Consider the following 24,266-nt stretch of genomic DNA (forward strand, 5'->3'; position numbering starts at 1 on the left):
CAGGTTCTTGGCTAGCACACCAATCTGTTTCATCTATCCTGTCGTCACAAAATTTTCTGGAAAAATAGCTTATTTTAAATCAACGATATCTCCCTCATCCGAACTCCAATTTGGTCGATGTTTTTTTGAATTTGGGTATTTTTTCGCAAGGAATCCAGACCTGCTATTTGTTTCTGAAAATGTTGCACAAAAATTTTCAGATCTGCTTTGCATACTCACAGCCCAAAACTTCGAAATCTCCTCTAATATAACGTTCTCAGCTCTGATACCATGTAGACAATCATATAGATTCACAAGCTAATGCAATTTGCTAAAGCAAGAGACAAGAATCTACTTCTATTCTTTACAGCGGAAGCCCATAAAGATAGAGCAAACAATAATTGACAAAAGGAAGAACATCAAGGGCACATAACACAATAAATATCCGGGGAAAGCCACAGCGCAAAACCCCACTACTATATTGTATTAATCTGGAAAATCAAGATGAAATTACAATGCTTGTTCTCACAAGAACAATCCCAGCACTCAATGAAATCAATCTCCAACTCACAAGCAAGCTCAAACCAAATCCAGGCCTCTTCTCTGCTCTCCAAGCTCCCTATTGACAATATTTGTTGTCTAGGTAGTTGATGCTATATGAAAATCACCAAGCTCGAAGTAACACAAGACATTCAATGCTTGTCATGATAAATTGCTCAATCATTTGCAAATATTTAGTTTTGTTATCAAGCACAAGGCAGGCAAAACTGATATGGCAGCAGATACATTGCATCTACAGAGGATTTTGTTAATAACTATCACCAATAAGGATTTTATGTTTGAGCACTTCAAGGATGCTTATTGCTTATAAGGATAACCCGTACTTTGAAGAAATTTTTTGCTCTAGCAAAGACCTGGTTACCGCAGGCAGGAGTGCCTACATAAACAATATTGTGCATAAAACATACATATTTCATGGAAAGCAATTGCACATTTCTTAAGGTGCCATGAGGAAGTGAGTATCCACGAAGCACATGCTATTGCTTTTATGGACATTTTGGGGGAGACAAAACCCTCAAATGTTCAAAGAAGCTTTATTTTCTACTAAGAATGACTAAAGAGGTGGGTAAATATCTCATGTTTGCCTGGATTCCAGTTAGAAACAGCAAAATATCTATAAATACCAGTGTTGATAATATCGCCGAAATATCGGCGATATTCGCAAATATCGCGATATTTTCGGCGAGCCGAAATATCGCCCCCGAAAAATCGCGATATTTGCCTGTTTTTAATTTCTCGCGAGAATTCCGATATATCGGCGATATTTTCTAAAATATCGCGAGACGATGGCAAATATCGCCGGCGGCCTGTATAAAACGGTTTATGAGTTTTTAGAGTCACGTCATTTCGTTTTTGTGATCGCTGGAGACGGAACCGGTCGCTGCGAAGGAGGGTTTGGCTGCCGAGAACAGGTATCTATCCACCCAAAACAGAGATCTTGAATGTATCTATCCACCCAAAACAGAGATCCGAATTACTTCTCTGTAATAAAGGTCCAGACTCCAAACTTATCACTGTTACATCCATCCGAAAATCTCATAGGTATAACCGTATATCTGAATTTTTGACGGTGTAAATGCAGAGACCCTGCCCACGTATATATAGTGGTTTGTCCCATAAATAAGCCGACCTGAACTTTTTCAAATAGGGGTGTCTATTAAATATTTGAGGTGAGCCGACATGAGTTCTTCTCGTTGTTTGGAGGCCGACTTCAAGAGGATGGCTAGTGCTTGTCGTTGGAGGGCTTCTAGACACTTTTGTAGACTCCTATACAATAACTTTCAATTGTGAAAAAAATTTAAACAGTTCTTCTATTATTCCAGTTGGGAGTTATTATCTGTTGTCTACTCTTGTCTCAATATAACACAGAGATATCTCAAATGCACCTACAGTCCCAAATTTTTACCTTCACCTGTAAACACAGGTTTTTCTTTCATTTGAGCCTTGTTTTCCATCTTGTCTGCCTGCAATCACAGAGTTAGTCCAGCAAATACAATTCTCTAATTTTCCAATAATTTTCAGAACCTGTGATTAATATCTCAAGTTAAAATAATAATGAGAGACGAACTACAGCATATTTATAAAGGAAGCATAGATATTAGAATGTTCTGAAAGTTCTGCCTCGACTCCCCCACAGCATAAGAATCAAACATTTAAATTCCAGAGCTTGAAAATAATAAAAACAAATTAACTGTCATTTTCTTAAGAATTTTATATATTAAAAAAACAAGGGTTATATATTACATTTTTTAAAATTTATTTAATCTAGGCTGGGAGCTGTCTCTGAAATTTGAATTATAGATAATAAAAAGTTAAAAACCATTCACCATTGGCTGTATCAGAAATAAAATTATGCAGCAGAGTTTAAATCAGAGAGGTCAATGATCAATGATCAATCACAAATTGCAAAATCTCAGAAATAAAATTTCTTTCCTCCACTGATCTAAGAGATAAGGATGTTGTTTTGTAAAATGATGTGGTTATTAACTTATTTGTAATTTCGTATTACTTATTAAGTTACTAATTCCAATTTTTTTTTGGTGCTGTAGGTTTCCTTTTGAGTTAGCCCACTACAAAATACAAATATGCCAAAAAACTTGGACCCATTTTGGGAGTATGGGATCCCTGATGGTGGGACAAATCGTGCATATCTTGCATGCAAATTGTGTGGGACCAAGATGACAGGTGGGGTTACACGACTGAAATACCATCTTGCTAGACTCACTGGACATGATGTTGGCATTTGTGAAGTTTCTAGTCCAGAGCTTATACGAAAAGCTCTTGAGGCAATTGAAGAAAAGGACAGAAAGAAGGAAGAGGCGGAAAGAAACAAAGCTGAACGTGCAGGTAGATCTTTCGGGATATCTTCTCCTGATTTTGATGTTGAGGGTAGTGGCCCTACTGGCCCTAGTGGGAGGGGCTCCACAACTGGCACACCATCACATGCTAGCGCTACTGCTAGTGTGAATGCGAGGTCATCATTTTTTGTTCCACGAACAGAAGCTGGAGCACAACCTGGCATAAAATCGCTTGTTAAAAAAAAGGAGAAGCAAGAAGCAGATAGAGTCATGGGGAGGTGTATTTTTTGGAGCGACTTACCTCTCAGCATCACAAAAACCAATCCATTTTGGCAACCAATGTGTGATGCTATTGCTGTTGTGGGCCCAGGGTACAAAAGTGCCACATATGAGGAGTTGCGGGGGCCAATTCTTCAAGCAGAAAAACAGGACATCAACTCTAGATTGGCGGAGTTGAAAAAGACATGGGAAGTCACTGGATGCACAGTGATGTCTGATGGTTGGACAGATAGGAAGGGTAGGACCCTTCTAAATTTCTTGGTACATTGTCCTAAAGGTACCATGTTTATTAAATCGTTGGATGCATCAGAACATATCAAAGATGCAACAACGATATGTGAGTTGTTAGATGGGTTCATTCAGGAGATTGGTGTGCAGAATGTGGTGCAAGTCATAACAGACAATGCAGCTAATTATGTGTCTGCCGACAGAATGCTTATGGAGAGGCATCCCACATTGTTCTGGACTCCATGTGCAGCGCATTGTCTTGATTTGTTGCTTGAGGATATGGGGAAACTCTCCTTCATCAAGGAGGCAGTTGATATGGCTAGGAGCATCCCCAAGTTTATTTATAACCATGCTTTTGTTTTTAGCCTTATGAGGAGGTTCACTAGAAACAAGGAGTTGCGGCGTCCTGCCATCACACGTTTTGCCACAACCTTTATTACTCTTCAGTCTTTGCTTCGATGTCAGTTCGAGTTGAAGCAAATGTTTGTGTCTGATGATTGGCGTAATTGTAGATACAGCAGGAGACCTGATGGGAGAGCCATTGCAAAAATGGTGTACTCTGAGACATTTTGGCGTGGAGTACAAGAAGCATGTGCAGTTAGCGAACCTATAGTAAAGGTTCTTAGATTGGTGGATGGAGAGAAGCCTGCAATGCCTTATTTGTATGAGGGCATGGATAGGGCCAAGGAGGCCATTCGTTCCTATTATGCAGACAAGGGTTCTGCTGGCCTTAATAGGCAGATGATGTTATGGGATGTGATCGATAGTCGGTGGACAGGGATGCTTCATCGACCCATTCATGCAGCAGCACTCTTCCTCAACCCTGCATTTGCATACAAATGCAACTTTGATTTTGATGGCGAGGTGATGGAAGGGCTCCATTCCTGTATTCAGAGGATGGTACCTGATTCTGAGCTTCGTAGCAAAATCAAGCGCGAGGTACAGTGTTATCAGGATTGTGTTGGCCTATTTGGCTTTGATGATGCCATTAAGGAAAGGGCCCTCTTCATGCCACGTAAGTGACAAGTCATCACTCATTAGAAATTAGAAATTTGAATTTAATTATGTTTTAACTTTTAACTTTTAAGTTTTTGAATTTTTTATTTCATTATTTTGTTGTAGATCTTTGGTGGCGAAGCTATGGTGCAAGGGCACCAAATTTGCAAAAATTGGCTATACGAATCTTGAGTCAAACATGTAGCTCTTCAGGGTGTGAGCGCAATTGGAGTGTATTTGAGAAAATACACGCCAAAAAGCGCAACAGGTATAACTTTGAACTCAAGCCTTCAGTTGAGCAATTACACTTATTGTAATTTTTAATTTTTAATTTATGACCTTCAAGTGTCAAGAGTCAAGAGTCAAGACTCATTACTTTTTTTGACACTCTTACAGGTTGGAGTTCGCACGCCTCAACGATTTGGTGTATGTGCATTACAACATCCGACTTCGAGTGAGGCAAATAGAATCACCAGTGGATCCATATGCCATTTCCTTAGACAATATTGATGTATTGTCTCCGTGGAGGGTGGAGTCTCAGGAGCCCATATTGGAGGAGTCACCTTCATGGTTAGAGCCAGTGGCAGATGATCCATTAGAGCAGGGGCAGCAAGAGGAGGACTCGGAGTCAGAGGAGCAGCAACACTTAGAGGAGGAGCAAGAGGAGCAGGAGGAGGAGGACACTGCGGGAGCATCAGCATCAACACCATCTGCTATAGATATAGGAGAGCATAGCTCCATGCCTAGCACTCATTATTTGACATTAGGTGCAGAGGCAGTGTCAGGGCCTTCTACTACTAGGGGCAGGCCTGGCAAACAGCCCATCATTTTTTCCCGTAAAAGGGGGAGAGGGCAGTAGATACTAGATAGATAGCTGCTAGTTTTATTTGTTATGCTACATGTAACTCATGATGATGAGATACTTTTATTATTATATGTGATGTTATTTTGTATTGGTTCTCCACATTTGAGTCCTTGAATGGACAATTATCAGGGATTAGCACGATTTGGTATCGCCTTTGATATATCATTTCTATTTGACATCATATATATCAGTGTTTTCTTCATATTTATGTGCCAATGTGTTTATTTCATGTTGTTATTGCTTTATATGTTTAAAAATCTGAAAAAAATGAATATATTATGCATTTTTTATGCTTGCCGATATTTGCCGATATTTTGCCGATATTTTCGCCGATATTGCCGATAAGATATTTTCTGGACCCTCGCCGATATTTTCCCGATACCGATATTATCAACACTGATAAATACTAATCCTTACAAGAACTATATGGATCATCACAAGTTCAGATCACATAAGCATGGATTTTGGGTTGGGTTTACCTGGAATTTAAAGAGGTAACAATACTACATCTGTTAAATTTTGCTATGATCATGCATTCTATGGTTTGTAATAAACACGAAGATGCGTCCAAAACTTTAATTTTCTTCAAAGAAGTTGTCCCATTGCACAGGTTGCCTCTGCTTATGAGCTTTTGATGGAAATAAATCATTGAACCTTTCAGGCAAAAAATGTGGAAAATGTTGAAAACCTTTCAAGATATTTCCAGAACCTATTGAATAAAATGAATGATAATGGCCTCTCTCCCATTATGTTTCCATGTATCTTTTCGATCTATAACATAGACACAGCTTCAATTAGCTCTACCTGCCATCCTCGATCTGACATGATGACTAAAGTTGTGCATCTATATCTGTTGCATTTTACTATGATCATGCATTCTATGGTTTGTAATAAACACGAAGATGCATCCAAAACTTTAATTTTCTTCAAAGAAGTTGTCCCATTGCACAGGTTGCCTCTGCTTGTGAGCTTTTGATGGAAATAAATCATTGAACGTTTCAGGCAAAAAATGTGGAAAATGTTGAAAACCTTTCAAGACCTTTCCAGAACTTATTAAATAAAATGAATGATAATGGCCTCCCCCCCATTATGCTTCTATGTTTCCATGTATCTTTTCAATCTATAACAGAGAAACAGCTTCAATTAGCTCTACCTGCCATCCTCGATCTGACATGATGACTAAAGTTGTGCATCTATATCTGTTGCATTTTACTATGATCATGCATGATATGGTTTGTAATAAACACGAAGATGCATCCAAAACTTTAATTTTCTTCGAAGAAATTGTCCCATTGTACAGGTTGCCTCTGCTTGTGAGCTTTTGATGGAAATAAATTATTGAACCTTTCAGGCAAAAAATGTGGAAAATGTTGAAAACCTTTCAAGACCTTTCCAGAACCTATTAAATAAAATGAATGATAATGGCCTCCCTCCCATTATGTTTCTATGTTTCCATGTATCTTTTCGATCTATAACATAGACACAGCTTCAATTAGCTCTGCCTGCCATCCTTGATCTGACATGATGACTAAAGTTGTGCATCCATGTCTGTTGCATTTTACTATGATCATGCATTCTATGGTTTGTAATAAACACGAAGATGCATCCAAAACTTTAATTTTCTTCAAAGAAGTTGTCCCATTGCACAGGTTGCCTCTGCTTGTGAGCTTTTGATTGAAATAAATCATTGAACCTTTCAGGCAAAAAATGTGGAAAATGTTGAAAACTTTCAAGACCTTTCCAGAACCTATTAAATAAAATGAATGATAATGGCCTCCCTCCCATTATGTTTCTATGTTTCCATGTATCTTTTCGATCTGTAACATAGACACAGCTTCAATTAACTCTACCTGCCATCCTCGATCTGACATGATGACTAAAATTGTGAATCAAGTCACTTATGAATTTGATGCAATGCCCAGTCCAAGATCAACCAAAAAAATGCAACTCAATGCTTACTCCGAGGGAGCTCTCTTAATAATTCTAATTCTATCAATCCTAGCATGGGATAATCATCTTTCAAGATTAGATATAGATATTCGCCATGAGAGATGAAAGAAACTGAAAGCTATCGTCGTATGTCATTGGATGGTCGAGTTTATGTTAATGTTTCACAATCCGTATAAGGGTTAAGGGGTCTCTTCAAGTAAGTTGACAAAATAAATTGATAAATTACAAGGCCGCGGTGCTTGATTGCGTGGGTTGTCTTTGTGCTCAAAATGTCTAATAGTCTACTGCTGATCTTCTCTCCCCCCATTAGGTTTGCTTGAAAGTAACCTAACTACTGATTTAGCGCTCCATCAGCGAGAGCGAAAGCAAAATCAACGTAAGAAGACTTGCAAGCTGGTTTACTGCTACTGTTTGCCTTAACATTATCAAATACAATATTTGACACACTATTCATGGTCTCTACATCTATAATTAAATTACAACAGATATTCTCAGATGGATTAATGTACAGAAAAAGTAATATATATAGAGTAGGCAATCAGCTAAATAAATATATTAGTTCGAGTTTTTTAATAAGATGCGAGAGAGAATCCAAGAAAAAGAAACAGTAAATGAATATTGTTTTAAAACAAACACTGAGAAGTGGCCCGTAGCTTTACATCATTTCATACCCCATAGCCTTTTTACACTACTGCAGGATGTAATGGAAGAGTGAAAACAAGATTCACTTGACACTGCACCGCAGATACTTAAAGAAGCAGCTTATGCATATAAAAATCATCTTAAAAGTGACGAGAGGCCGTCCGCTACACAATTCCAAGGTCATTTGCATTTTCCACTACGGCGGATATAGTGGAAGAGAGAAAGCAAAACTCGATCGACAACCACTGCAGAGATTTAAAGAGAGCAGCCAATGCATATAAAATTTAACGAATTAAGAAATGGCCGTCAGCTGTGCATAATTCCGTTCCTCATTTGCATTTTCTGCTACTGCGGGAGATGATAGTGGACGAGTGAAAAATGAGATTCGATTTACTCTTCATTACAGGGATTTAAAGAAGCAGCTAATGCATATATGATATATCTTCATTGAACAGAGTGAGAAATAGCCCACATCTTACATAATTTCGTGCTACATTTGCATTTTCCAGTACAGACGAATGTAGTGAAAGGCTGAACACAAGATTCGATTATCACGCCATCAAGGACAATTAAATTGACATTGAGGATGGTTGGATTTGCCCAGAAACGTACCGAATTCTCTAAGGCGGGGATCTTTTGGATCTTTAATGGTTTCCAAGAGAGACGCAAGGTCAATATTGGCATCATTTCGAACCTTCCAGTTCTTGTGAGAAAGCCGGTCTTCCCATGGTAGCTTCTTCGCTTCCTTCAGTAATTTCTCGTCCTCGGACATTGCTTTAGCCGGATCTTTACAAAGGACAGCACAAATCCTACGCTCCGACCTCTAATTTAATCTCCAAGACATCAAAATTTGCTCAGAAAGCCCGCTAAACACAATTTCAAGGATTCAATTCCGATCTGCAACAATGCACATCAAACCCTATGGTATTCGCTCCGAATTGCGCAAAAGACAACTAATTTCGGCTCCGAAAAAATTCAGTGTCCGGAATTACTAGCGAAAATGCCTGTTCCGTCGGATCCGACTTTAAACCGCAGATCCACCGCAGATTGAAGAACGAAATGGCAATCGGAGCAGAAGGTCCGAGCTCGGAACGATATTTGAGTCCTTCACAGAGACACTGAACCAGAATCGCAGAGTTTAATACTAAGGACCTCGTGACTTAACGATCTGACCGTGGCTCCCGTATCGAACAGTGAGAAATGTGGGCCAGGCTCGAAGGAGGCTCCTACCCGTCCGATTAGAAAAAAAGTGAACAATATTTACCTGCAGCCGTGATACGGAGAAGAGAGAGATACCTGAGGCCAGCGGACAGAGATATCTCGCTTTAATTAATCCCAATCTGGAGAACGGAAAAATATTACCGACTACGTCCGGTTGCAATGAAAAGCCTCCAATATTAGTCTGACACGTCATCAATCTATAAAGTGACACGGGCGAGCAGTACACCGCAAAGCACGAAGTGGTGTGCCTACTGGTTAGCTGTGTCCGCTGCCCGAGATTGGGTGAGGCACACGGGAGCTGCCCGGAGAGACGCTGGGCAATATGTTCCGCTCTTTGATTTGCTTGGGACCACCATTGGGTCCTTGTAAATTTGGTTTTCTCGAGTTATTTCTTTTGAAAGCAAGGCAAATTTTATTTTCGTTCTTTTCTTTTACTTTTTATATGTGGGTATGGAGTGGGTCTTCAAACAAGTGTTTGGAACATTTTGGAAGATTCGTGTTGTCTTGCTTGAAATTGAAGGGAAAGAAAAAAATAAACAAAAGCCATGTAGTGGGAGATTTGAGTGTTACTTTAGAGAAACAACTATAACGTTTTCGACCAAGAATAATAATGTGCTTTACAACCAATATAATATAGATATTTTGTGAATTTATCAATTATTTAAATATCGTTATATATACATTTAAAATAAATGTATATCTAATTAATTGATGAATAATAAAAAAATGTAATATTTTAGGTTAATAAAAAAAATTGAAGAAGTAAATACAATGGCGAGATATGAGTTTTAATAAGAAAATGTAATATTTTATGTTAATAGAAAATTTTGAAGAAATAAATACAATGGTGAGATATGAGTTCATGTGTGTTACATAGTTGTTGGGAGTTATTAAGGTTAGTTTTACCAAATTTGTCATATATTTTGTGATGATTTTAATTGTGTTCGAATATCATTTTACCAAAGGTGGTTGTATTGTGGCATTGAGGATGCAGACAATGATATATTCATAGCTTGGAATGTGCAAAAGACTTGCACTCTTTGTTGGTTACCTCCCATGTTGTATAATTTGGGTAAGTTTCCTCTTTTCTCACTAGATTTTTCATGGTTTCCACTTGTCTCACTGTTTTTTAGGGTGGTTTTTCTTATCCTCTTTTCTCTCTCAAACCTCTCGTCCTCCTCTTCCTCCAGCTCATTTCTTTCTTGGCTCGATTCCTCTTAACTAACCTACGCTTATCCTAGGATTGGTCCTTGACCTCACTCATCTCATGTTACCTGTTCTATTGCGATTTTGATAGGTGTATTCATTGGCATTGGTCTCCCTCTTCCCTACATACCTTTCCTTTGTCACCTTCCCTTCAATTTCTCCTATTGCAATTATGCCTCGTCACAGTCCTATTAGGAGAAAGGACCCTCCTCACACTAAATTCCAAGCCAATGTGGAGGCATTTGCTTGTCAATATTGGGAATGTACCTCTTGGTTTGCTTTACAAGATATGGAATTTAGCGTAAAGAGAGGCATGAGTAGAATGCAAGTTCCCATGAGACATAAAGGCGGAGGAGAATATTAGGCAATGGATTCTAGACACAACAAACACACACTTAGACAAACCCAATACATACAAACAATTGATTTACATTAGCAAATAAAGACTATAATGGGCAAAGTCTTAGTAGAGCAAAGTGAAGCCTAAGAGGAAATGCTCCCCTACGTAGATGCTCTGCAGAAATAGGTCAACAAATTGGATAACAAAGTTGCAATGTTGGCCAATAAACTTATCAATCTAGACCTCCACCATAGTGAGGATGAAGAATAGACTCTCGAAGCCACCTAGTTGGATTCTCTCATCGATTAATTATGGTCTCTATTATAGGATTTTTGAGTTCCAGATCACTTTGTAGACTGCTTTGCTACTATTTTTAGTTATGTCTTATTTTATAATGATTTAGACAAATACAAACTCTACTACCTAGATCAGAATTATAAGATATTAGGTTTATTTTGTTCATGGCTTCAAACTTATTGCTATGCAATTAATCTAGTTCCCCAATGGCAAACTAATAAACATAATTCTATAAAGTTTCATTTTTATTCAGTAATACATGCTCAGCGTAATTTAAAAAATACCAATAATAAATATAAAATATCAACTTTAAGAATATATATATATATATATATATATATATATATATATATATATATATATATATATATATATTTATTTGAATATTTTTTTATAAATATTTTATTTAACTATAAGATTATATATGCATACATTTGTATCTTATGTTTAAATGTTTAAAAGAGAAAATATTTTGAAGATAAAGTTTAAAATTGCTATATATATTTTTAAAGAGTAATATAATTTTAAAAATGATTTTTTAAATAATTTTGATAAATATTTAATATAAATTTTAGTTATAATTTTAGTTTTTTTATTTTTTGGATTAATTCATATCATTGCAAAATTAATTAGGATTATATTAAAAGGCAATCACTATAATGGTTGAGAAGTAAGTTTTGTATTCTCTGGGTTTGGATTGAAATTCTCGATGAAGCATTTGACTTATTGTGATAAGGTTAAATGAGTAGATGCCTCATATTATTGCGACCTTGTCTTCCCATTATGAGTGTGTCTTCAAACATTTCAGCCCTTACAAAACCATAAGTTTCCTACTACGTACTAGCTTACAGGCTATTGATATTGGCCTTCAATTTACAGTGGTAGTAAGTTGGATTTGAACCTATAACTAGAGGGGGTTTATAGCAACAATAAACTAGATTTAAATCCAAACCTTACCCAAGTAATCTCAACTAGTAATAAATTCATCTAATATAAATTTTATGTTATCAATAAATTCTAATAATTAAAAGAAAACTCATTACAAGATTAATCAAATTGTAAGAGTAGTCTAATTATTAGACATTTTTACCTTTTTCGTTGGAATTTGGTGATACAATTTTTTGTAAGATGGTGAATTTATATTGTTTAAAATGTGGTTTTGAGTGTATAAAACATATCCTAGAGCACTCAATTTCTGCAAATTACATCACTAAAATTTAATATTACAAGAAATATTTGCCGAATTTCAATCAAAATTATCTAGAAATTTTACCGAAAAGGAAAATAAACAAAAAAATACGCTTAACAATTAAACTACTACAAATAGTATATATTATATATTAAAAACTTTAAAGCCAACATTTGTAAATGTCATATAAATTATAGTATAATTCCTCACACTAAAAATTAAGTAGTGTAAAACTATCTAAAGTTGTAATTGATTGAAATTTAATAAAAAAAATATTTGTACCAAGTAAGGAGCTATCTCAATTTTAACATAATCCTAAACTTTTGATCATAAGTTCTAGACCATTAATAATATGCTTCCATCCTCTCATTGTCATATGTGGAATCGGAAAAACATTTCGTTTTGGAATGTGATGCTTTCAAAGACATCAGAGATAGTTATTGCAATATGTTAACATCGGTTCCTTGACATTGTCTTTCCAATGAGGGGATTGTTAGAAGGTTGGGTCAACTCATCATCAATTTGAGTAAGAAAGGAATGAATTGCAAAAGGTGAAAAGCAAGGAGGTTGGTGGTCCCATAGACTATTTTTAGTATCATGGACGTTAAAATATCATTCATTCATGAGTTTAATAGGTTTAAAAGGCTTATCTCCATGAAATCATTCCTGATTAAGGGAGAAAAAAAATCAATTTTTTGTTAGATATGTTCAGTCAAAAGCAGTTGTGTCACATTTTCTAATGCTCTAAATAATTTAAACATCTATTTACTCTAAACAGAATATGAAATCTTCATGAACCTGCTTTAAAATTATACCAAAATTCATATATCAAATTAATTGATTTGATGAGAAGTACCTACCTGGGTTCCTGCGGATGAAGAGGCTTCAGAATTGCTCCAGCTCTCGCTCCCGTTACCAAAAGACCATAACCTCCCAGCCAAACTAAGTACAACCTAGGTACTCAGTCCAGAATGCTTCTCAATTGCTGCAATCTGTTCCCCCGTGCCCAAAAACTTCAGAACAAACAAGGCTCAGTCCTTACTGTTGATAACTTCGTGTTACAAATTTTCCTCCTCTCAACTGTACTTCCTCCAACCGCCCCTTGATCATTCTTTCCCCCCTTTCTCTCAAGATAACCTTCCTTCTTTTAAGTCTCCGTTCACCGCCTCCCTCCATCTCCGTGTCCTAATTTTGATACGTGTTAATTTTATAAAACAAAATCTGATTTGATTTGGTGATTTTATTCGAATATCTAAATTTGATTTGATAAAGTTTATTTATTATTTTAATGAATTTATTTAATTTATAATTTTAATTAATTGATTTTATTAATTTCATAAATTTTAATTTACAAATTAAAATTTAACATTAAAACTAACATTTTATGTTCGTTTGAGGGTTTATCATATATATAGTGCGTTACATACGGGTCCATGCATATGTAGCTATCGTATGGAGGTCTCGTATGTATGCTAATACTTGTATTTTATTTATAGCTATAGGTGGGTCATTACACATTTCCTAGCATTTGTGAACAATAATCTTATCTCTATCCATGTAGCACCGTTAAAAGCTTTAGCACTAAGCTAAACAAAGAAGAAATAATGTAGTAATGGGCTCCAACTTCATGATGCAAGGAAAACTCTAATAGTTTGCTATAACTATCTACATTTCCATAGCTCACACTTAATCTATATAAAATGTTCATGATTTAAAAAATCATGTATATATATATATATATATATATATATATAACCTAACAAATTATAATTCTAAAAATATAACATAAACATTTTTAATTTTGAGTGTAGAAGTAGTTCATGTTTAACTAAAGTGATGATGGAGAGCTCTATGGAAATCCAAATTTCTTTTAAAAGCTAGAATGTGTATGTGGTGTCTCATTCAATAGAAAGTACCCACTTGGGATACTATTCAAAAGTGCTTCTCCATTGGTTTGGGATTGTGCTCCCTTTATAAGGGAGCAAAAGCAAAAGAAAGCGTCAAACACCTATTTATGTTATGCCCTTTCTTCAAGCAGGTCTGCGACGTGGATACAACAATGACAAGGTCCAATCACAGATGGGTTTGGGAAGATCTAGAAGTTGTCTAAAAGGTGTGACACTCAAACCCTACAACTCGCTTGTATAAAGCCCTTCCACTCATCATCTTCTAGGGTGTATGGCTAGCTCACAATAAAATCATTTTCAGGATACAGTGTCTATGCCTGAGCAAATAGTCATTAACGCTCTAGCAATTCTAACCCATTTCCCACAAGAAAAAGGCACTGCCCTACTAGATTTTTTGTGAATGAATACATGGACCCCTCGAAGCCATGGGCTTTTTTTGATGGCACTTCCAATGAATCGGCTAACAAGAGTGGTGGTGGTTATGTCCTCTTTTTGTTTAACACTCATTCTTTTCATGCTAAAATGGGTTTTGGCTTGGGTACAAATAATGAGGCTGAACTTCTAGCATGTAAAAATTTAATGGTATTTGTAAATGAAAAAGGGCGCATTTAGCTTCAAGTTTATAAAGACTTTATGTTAGTGGCAAATTGGTTTAACATGATTAAGTGTGCAGGAATCTCATCTTAAGTCCTATCTTAGAATATTTATGGAAACTCAAAGGCTTATTCTCCTTCTTATTTTTTGTGTATTCTCATATTTACAGGGATCAAAATGGTTTGGCTAACAGAATTTCCAAATCAGGATTAGATATGGACCAAGATTAGATATGGACCAGTTTTGTTTCTTTTTGCATCAACATAAAGTGTATATGTATATACAAAACATGATGTTATTCAAACTTTATCACAATTTGTGTATGTTATGTTATCATATGGGGTGGGATCGGGTCTTATATATGTTGGGTTTATGTTGAGACTATCTCGAAACAGGGTCAATTTAGTCCCATTATAATTGTTTTTTACAATGTTGTTTTTTTTTGTTGTTGATGTTAATGTCTATTAGCTAACACTAAAATTGATCAAATTGGTATGGTTTGATTTAGTCTTTATTAAGACTCATTATCAATCTCATGATCCAAAATTGGGTATGAGTAAGCAATGCACTAAGTGTGCATCTACAAAATGTAATTTTGAATCTTATTAAAATAATAGAAATTACATATTTTTCTTGTGGAAAAACATAAACAATTTTATTCTTAAGTTAAAATGTTATGATTTTCATTACTAAATCATGATTCATTAGATCATTTTATTGTAATATTTGTGTAATTGATGTGAAATTTTATCATAATATTAATGTATTTGAGAGTAGATATCTTTATGATTATTTTTTTTAAATGTGAATATTTTAACATAGATATAAAGTTAAATTTCATTTATTATACATTAAAAATTAAATGTATTTTAAAAGATAAAGTTAATATTTAAAAATAATATAATCTAATTTAAATGTTTTTTAATCATTTTTTATAATATAAAATAATAATAAAGAAAATTAGTGTTTTGTTTTGTTTAAAATTGGTTAAAAAATACCTTAATAAATAAAATTGTAAATATAAATATTAACATTGTATAATTTAATTTTATTAAAGGAATTTTAGTACACTGAATTTATTTTTACATTAAAAATAATAATTATATTTGTTCAAAATTACAGATAGTGTAATGAAATTCTAATATTAACAAATTGGAAAATAAGGAAAACTTTAAATGTTTAACTTTTTTCTTTTAAATTCTATTACAAAAATCTAATAAAAGAGAAAAATAGAATTCTCATCCATCCAAAACAATGATTGAATTTTAGAAGATAAACTTTCACAATTCAATATAATAGTGTAGATTTCTATAAATGTTTGAGCTTTATGATTGGTGGAGTATCTACTCAAAACTTATGAATATGTTTTAAAGATCTAGCACACGAAAAATAACATTAATTTGGTTTTTTTTTAATGATCTAAATGAATTTGAAATTGCGATTATTCAATCATGTATAAGTCTTAAAGTTATAATAAAACTTTATCCATACTTCAAATTTTTGTTAAACTTATATTAAATTTAACAAAAAAGAAAAAACTAAGTCTTAAGTTACAATAAAATTTTATCCATACTTAAAAATTTTGTTAAAATTATATTAAATTTAACAAAAAAGAAAAAACTAAAACGGTTTAGATTCATTTTCAACCCATTTGTTTTAATGTAATTTTTTTTAAATATATAAGATGGAATTAAATGGCAACAGATTTTATACATTTAGAAATTTGATCTTACTTGATGCTTGATGAATCCGAATTTAAGATAGATTTAATTTTTTTCAAAATATTCTCTCAATTACATACACTTTTTTTCGAACAAAAAATCATAATTTTATTCAACTTGAAGCCAAGGAACAAAATTGCATTATGCAAATGTTATTAGACATTCAGTCATGTCAGTTTTTCAACTAATAAGCAATATAAAGAAAACTAAAAAATTACATAAAGTTTGTTGGGGGTTAAGTGTGATAATAATCACTTAACTTCCCCTTTTTTCCTTTCTTCTTTTGAACCTTTTGCGAAACATCTTAGGAGGGTCCAACTGCTACCCTAGCTAATTCATTCTCAGCTCCCTGCATAGGGGCTTCTTTGTTAGAGTCAAAACTCTCAGATACATGAATTCTCTTTGCAACTCCACTGCTTGTTTGTTAAGGGTTTCCTCTTTCTGTTGTTTAGTTGCTTTGATCTCTACCACTTCAATACCATTCTAGATATGGGTCATAGTTCTTATTGCATCCACGCTCCCTTCATCTACTTGATTGCCTTGTTGTTCGTGAGGTTCCTTCTTTGATTTTCCTCCACATTCTCCTCTTCTTCTTCTTCAAAAAGGTAAGGATCATATACTTACCATCCCTTTGGCTTATGAAATTTCTTCTCTTTTCCTTTTCAAGAGCTTTTTTTGCCTACGGGAAAGTGTTCTGCAGATGTCACACATTCGACATCTAAATGTCGTGTTCTCATAATCTAAAAACTTGGGTCCAATCATATGGATGTGATCCAATAAACCTTTGATGAGGTCTGTCTCTACATGGATTCTGGCGAAAGGGAAGATACCTTTCTATGTTCTATCATGATCCACCTTTTTAAATTTTCCTTCAAATGTTTTTGGTGTCTTCTAGAACTTGATGGTGCCAAAAGGGAAGAGGGAGATATTGGTAATCTCACCCAAACCAACATTGTTGTGAACACCATACTTGTGGGATTGAAATTTAGGAACCATGGGGTGATAAAGAGCCCCGCTCTACCCTAAAACTAAGGCCCATTATTTAGGAATTTTTCCATATCTTTTTGTGTTTTAAATTCAACTATGAAGAATCCTTTGGAACATAAGAAGATGTTACAATTATGTGTCCAAGAGGAGAATACTCATTGGTGTAAATCTTCAGATCTCGACCAAAACCTATTAAACCTACATTTATAGCCATAGATTGAAGATTTGAGAAAAACGAATTTACTTCTATGTTTTAACTTCCATGGTTGGAGCTTGTTTCATTTGTTCGACAATGTAGGGTCTTGACATGTTTTGGTTATAAATTTCATGAATGGAAGCCTTCCCTTTCATCGCATCCTTGAAGGAGACTTATCCATTAGGGTTCTAGAACCTATAATAGGATTTCTAAAACTTGTAGCTCCACCCTGCAACCTCAGACGTAATATTATGGTGGAATCCTTTGCCACACCATAATCTTTCAGTTGAATAGAATCCTCGAGCATATTTCCTTCATATAACAAAACTTGAAGAGTTGTTGGTATTCCCAAGTCATTTTAAATGCTTTGCTTCAGGTATTCCACTAGATCTAAGCCCTGAATCCAAAGTATAGATGTCTTCCCATTATTTTTTTAAGGAAATTTTGGTATTTTTCTTTCTCTATATGTCTTTTGTCTAGATCTGGAGATAAAATATAGAAAGGAGACCCATAGGAGGGTGGATCCCCTTTGTGAAGTTGATCTAACACTAGATCTGAAATACCAACATATGTATGCAGGAGAATCATGGTCTGAAAGTCCATCATGGCATTGTTTACAACCATCATTAACCTCAAGACCAACTTAATCCCATCCACTTCCCGATTGCATGAAAGAAAACCTTTGTCCATGGTTTTTCCCTACTTGCGATATATTTGATAACATTGTGATCTATGTGGGACCTGCTGAAAGGGAGATCCATGGATCCAATATCACATAGTTTCTTGTGGTAAATAACCAGCACAACTCCATACTTGAGTGTGTCTGTCCGAAATTTAAATGCATAGTTGTATGATCACTGCCTTTTCTCTATAATCATTATCAGTATTAGAATCCTTCCATTATCACAAAGAAAAAGAAAAACCGCATTCCCAAATCACAACCATATTTTGAAACTTGCAATAGACTCATGAACAATGTCGATAAAAAAATAATATCTACAGAAAAACCCTAACGCTTGCATTCCAAAAACCTTTAAAATATATGTCCTCAATCACATACACATACATAAAATCATAAATTTAATTTAATTTAAATAATTAAAAATAATATTATTATCCTTACTGCTCATTCACATATCAAACTCGTTATATATATATTATTTAATTTATTTTTATACTATTTAAAATAAAATTGACTCTTATTTTTTTATATAAATTTTTAATATAATATTATATTCGTTTATTTGTGAAAACTAGTCTTATACTAAACCCCTTTTCACGACTCCAAATATAAAATCTTTTTTATTATCAAATATAATTACTCTAACATCCAATCACTAAATAAAATATACATATGAACTCCACATGACATGTTTCGTGACGTCACAAAGCAAAAGCTAGCCATAAACACAACGCAGGGAAAAAATCACACCAAAGACAAAACAAAAGAGAGCTATTTCCAACCATGGTATTACATGCTAATAAAATAGAGAGCTTGACCGGAATAAAATGATAATTTATTTTCTTAACAATCATTATACAAAAGGCATTATAATAATCGTGATAAGACCTTTAACCTATAGTTGGCTAGTGTGGCCCCTGCGAAATTTGAGTTTACACTCGGGTTGTCTTTAAAAGTAAGCATAACTTTAACTACCAAACAAACCTATAGAGAGGATAATAATGACTCATTTTTATTTATTTTCTTATCATTGACATTCTAATGCTTATATAATTAATTTTTATTAATATTGGTTATTTATAGAATTTGGTCAATGGTGATTTTCACTTTATCATTATGGAATGATGAATGGGCTTATTTTTATTTTATCATTATGCAATGATGAATGGGCTTATTTTTTATAAATATTTCTAATGAATATAATTTTTTAACTAAATAATTTGTTTTTTGGGGAATTGGTATTTGGTTAGGATTATTTGGGTGAGTTTAAGTTTAAAGTTGGTGGTTATTATTATAATTCTTAGGCTAGTGTCAACAACATATAAGTCAATGTCTAATAGGTAACTCATGACTTCGCAAGGGCTGTAATGTCTTTCGTAATGGGGTTGTTTACCTTTCTAGCCTTATCACAACAAAACCAACATGTCTCTTTGCAAGTATTGAACTTGGGTGCAAAGGAGAATAAATTGTGCTCCCAACCACTTGAGCTAGAACCCAATATATTTTTAACTACATAGTTATTAAAGGGGAATTTATTTTACAAAGGATTCACTTTTAACCTATTTATAATTATGAGTATGAAAACTAACACAATGACCTTCACTGGGTAACATTTTAGTAGGGAGAGTTGAAAATTTGTGTGGGCATTAATTAATATGAGAGTCACATTATAATTAACATGAAAGTTAAGACGTTTCTTAATATTGCTTCAAAGTCTACTCAAAGTCACTTGTAACTTGAGAGAGCTTTGGCAAAATCATTGGGGAATGTAAGAGAAAGTTACCGTACAAAATATTAATGCCATTTAACATATTACTAGATCTAAATTTAAGGAGAAATTGTGATGTAGTGTTCCTTGACCATTGAACTTGAAACAAAATATAAGGTATAGAAAGATTATAGATGCAAAAATAAATACACAAGACAATAAGATGAAATATACATAATATACCTTTGTACTTATGATTTATCAAAATAAAGAGAGCAATGTTCATTTTCCTCTTAAGGTGGGGTAGCCTTGCATTCAAGGAAGCACGAAGTACAACATTACTCAACAACACATTCCTTATTCTCCCAGGTCTTTAAAGTTTCTAAATTGCAAAACCCTAACTACTTAGGGTCTCATCATTAATGAGTACCAACAACTTAATGGACCTTATTTAATAAAAATGGTATTTTACATTAAATAACTATCCATTGCTAGCTAATGGGTTTTATTCGAGGAATATTGTCGCATACATTAATTGATTAACTCCTAGGTAGCCTAAAGTAGGTGGGATAGGGTAGGACCCTGACATGTCCTCCCCCTTTAAGAGTAGTGTTTTCATCAAGGCTACAGGGGAGGAAATAGTCGAACAGTCATTTTCAATTCCTGCGAGGCATCTTATGGTTGCATGTCTTTCTGCTATATCAATACTTCTTGAAATGCACACTAGCACAATTAATGCTCTTTGGTATCAAATACTACTTCCCACTAGAGCCAAGTGGAGCCTTATTCATCAAGTTTTGGTAGCTTAGTTTGCACCTTGCAATTACATCACACTACCTTCTTTAGGAAAGACACACAATAGACAAGATGAATCTTAGAGTGGGGTAAAAGACACAACTTGTAAGCCACGTGTTCAATGTGCTAGATGGTCTTATAAGGTCCATAGAACTTTTCTTCTTATTTCTAGTGAATTTTATCTTTAAATGATTTTTGTTTATAAGGTTCAAATTGAAGAAACACTTTATCTCCTTCCATGAAAGAACAAATTGAGTGATGAAATTTAGCTTGTTGTTTCCTTCTATTTTGAGCCCTAACCAAATTGCCCTTAATTGTGCAAAGAATGACTTCTCTATGTTAGGTAGACTAATCCCTCTTGCAGACAAGAGTGATATCCATAGACTTCAGAGAAATCTATTAACAAACAATAAAGAACTGCTACCTCTCCCTAGCTTACGATTGACTGAAAGAAACAATATGAGAGAGGTCATTTACCGTTTAATCAAAATTCCCGATGAAGTCCCTTTTAGATCTTTCAACCATCCACTTCTCCTCAATGCTTTATAGATCATTCCAACGCTTCCCACAACTTCTCCATGATGTCCTAAAGGAGATCTGCATAGACAAAAACATACACAAAATCAAAGCATCTAGTATATAGCATAAAAGATAAATGAACTAATTAACTCAATCATATATCATAAATTGATCAATATGCAATCATAACCTATGTGGGTGATCAAGGAATCCCACAAATGATATCAAAGAAGACATAATTGGGAAAGAACAATTGCTTTAATATTAATAAAATGGAGAATAAACTTACAACCTCAAATCCTTGATGTTACAAGTCTCTTCTCACAATCTCCAACCCTCTCCTTGGATGAATAGCCTCCTAGCCTTATTTTTGCAGCATAAGCCTACTTCCAACAATCCCCCCAATCCTCAGGCCTGTTTTAGCTTTATAGGCCAAGAGGGGGAAGTTTGGGATCCATTTCCCAAGGGATGAGATCCACTAACGGCACAAAGAGAGGGAGGTAGCTCCGTGATGGGAGGGGTCAGGGTTGAATAAGAATCCTTTCAAAGCTTGTTAGTTGGGAAATATTCGACTAACAATGCTTCTATAATTTACTTTTTATTTTTACATGTGTTAAGTCATGTGTGCAGGCCACAGTGTAAGATAGAGCACAACTTATGCACAATTTCTAATGGACTCTTTTGCGTATGCGCAGAAATTGACTAGGGAACTGCGCATGAAGCCGAAAATAGGAATTTGAGCCATGGGATCTGGGAATTTCATTCTCTTTGTGATACTTTGGATTCTAGCCTTGCAAGGGAATGATTTGGAACACATTTATGGATAGTGAAAGATCCAAACCAATGGTCATTTGCCTAATGTGACAAAATGACGTGTAACACTCTAGTGTGAAGTGTGTTATCCATTACATGAACCTTGGATGTGCTTTGTAAATAGGATGTGATTGACAACAATTTTTGGCCATGGACAACTTTATATGGTGTCATTTTGGTAGTTCAATCATAAGTGGTGTTGTACCATCGTTCTGCAAGAGGAAGCCATTGTGCCCATTTTTGTGGCTTTTCAAAGGTGAAGCATCACGAACAAGTTTCTACGAACATGTTGACCACTTGTATTTGACCATTTGTTCTAATATGATATACAATGTTCATATTTAGCCAAGTAGTTTCATTTTTTTTGGTGGTTCATGAAAACTAGGTGGTTGCTACATCCACGAGAAACTTTGGGCAGATCAACCTCGAAGGGAATCAAATCTTATCGGGCAAACTAGCTGGGCCTAACCCCAAGCGCATAGAGGAGAATTGACCTTATGACCTCCTAATCAGCGAGGACTTAACAACAGGAACTCAATCAATTGAGCTAACCCTTGGGGCTTCCAAGTACCCTAAAGTTTAAACAACTCCTATAATTTTTGTTTGGTGAATGCGAGGTCCTAATCCAAGACAATAGAAGTGTGCATGCCATGTAACTTAAATATTTGTTCGATGAAGACTCAAGCAATTGATGAGGGAGTAAATGGGTGAAATAAGGCACAAAAAATAACATATCTAAAAATATGGTTGACTACACCATGATGAATAATTTGTTATGGCAACCCCACTATAAAATCTAGATGTATAATTCCATATATGTGTTGTGATCAGTAGTGATTGCAATGCCTATGGAATCTTCATTATCTCACCATTGTTTCTTTAGAAAGTGTCATAATTTGTGAAAACATTCCAGATGTTTGTTTTCATACCTTCCTAAAAAAATGAGTGTGAAGATCTTTCATAGGTTTTACGAAAGCCAACCTTGACCCATTGTAGGTGATGAATGCAAATTCTCTAAGATCCTTTGTTTAAAGGCATAATTCTTTATTAAAACAAATTTCCCTTTTTACCTTCCTATATATTGATGCCCTATACGCCATTTAGGAGGGTTGGGATCATCCTAGAGTTGTTAGATGAGTCAAAGTATATTGTCATTTTCTCGCCATTTTCAATGGGTTTCCTCAAGTTGACCTACAATAGGTAAGGATAAGGAAAATAAGGATCCATACTCCTCAAATTTCATACATAAAACATCAACCACTACATTTGCTTTACCCTTCTTATATATGATCTCATAAGCATACCCCAACATCTTAGTGACCCACTTATGTTGCTTTAGTGATTCTAACCTTTGCTCTAGAAGATACTTCAAATTATGATGGTCGATCTTGATAGAGAAATGCCTCCTTGTGAGATATGGGCACCAAGTTTAAACTATATAAAGCATAGCCATCATTTCTTTCTCATATGTGGATTTTCCCAATTTGTGATCACAAGATTTCTCAATGGTGAACAACAAGGGGTGCCCTTCTTCCATAAAAAATGCTCAAAGACCTCTACTTGATGCATCACATTTTAAGGCAAATCTTAGTGAAATATAGCTTTGCTAATATTGGAGTAGTGCATATAGAATCCTTTAAAGTTGAGAAAGACTACTTAACTACCGTGCTTCATATAAAAACATTATTTTTTAGTAGTGAAGTTAAGGGAGTAACAATTTTTCCACAAATATTCACAAAATCCCTTTGGTTTCCTATAAGTCCTAAGAACCTGATAACATGGATGGAATACCCTACAACATATAGGGGTGTTCTTTGGTATGAGATCTCAATTACATCTCACACCATTTGATATGAGAGACCCATTTGAATTCTGGCCCAATTGCCATTTTTATGTGATTAAAATGAAGATGCAATCTAAAATGCTTCTATTCTAAATGCAAAAAATGTAGAATCTTTTAACCTATCCTAGCTAGGAGAAACTAATTGCAATAAACGAATAATAAATGTCCACTAACTGCTCGCACATATGAAAGATATTTGTTTCTTCTAGAAAAGCATAAATTAGTAAAATTGAAAGTGACGTAATATGCAGAATAATTTGTAACGGAAAATTAGTTAGAACCATTTATTCATCCTCTCATATATATTTTGTTAGAAAAGGTAATAAACAACAAGATCATACAAACTTATAAAAGAAAAGTCAACTAAAAATAAAGTAGAATCTCATAGCAATGAAAACATTTGTACATAACTACAAAGTGGTTCACAAAAACCACAACAAACACCAAAATT

At 34.6% G+C, this 24,266-nt stretch overlaps 2 protein-coding genes across 2 annotated transcripts in view; one reads left to right on the plus strand and one right to left on the minus strand.

The window, feature by feature from the left end:
- The window catches only part of LOC149224891 (protein MOR1-like), a 251,649-nt gene extending 242,572 nt beyond the window's left edge, over positions 1-9,077 (minus strand). Inside the window, exon 1 of the mRNA XM_089386325.1 lies at positions 8,410-9,077. Within this exon, the coding sequence (XP_089242451.1) occupies positions 8,410-8,569 (160 nt within the window). The 5' untranslated portion in view covers positions 8,570-9,077. The remainder of the gene's footprint in view (positions 1-8,409) is intronic.
- On the plus strand, positions 1,326-5,565 carry LOC149224892 (uncharacterized). Its single transcript, XM_089383689.1, has 4 exons — positions 1,326-1,451; positions 1,622-1,634; positions 4,467-4,608; positions 4,737-5,565. The coding sequence occupies exons 1-4, from the start codon at positions 1,326-1,328 to the stop codon at positions 5,197-5,199; spliced, it is 744 nt and encodes a 247-aa protein (XP_089239815.1). The 3' UTR covers positions 5,200-5,565.
- Positions 9,078-24,266: the final 15,189 nt, after the last annotated feature.

Source organism: Pinus tabuliformis, chromosome Q (genome assembly GCF_031772625.1).
Source record: "Pinus tabuliformis cultivar Carrire ecotype Pingquan chromosome Q, CPIR1, whole genome shotgun sequence".
NCBI lineage: Eukaryota > Viridiplantae > Streptophyta > Pinopsida > Pinales > Pinaceae > Pinus > Pinus tabuliformis.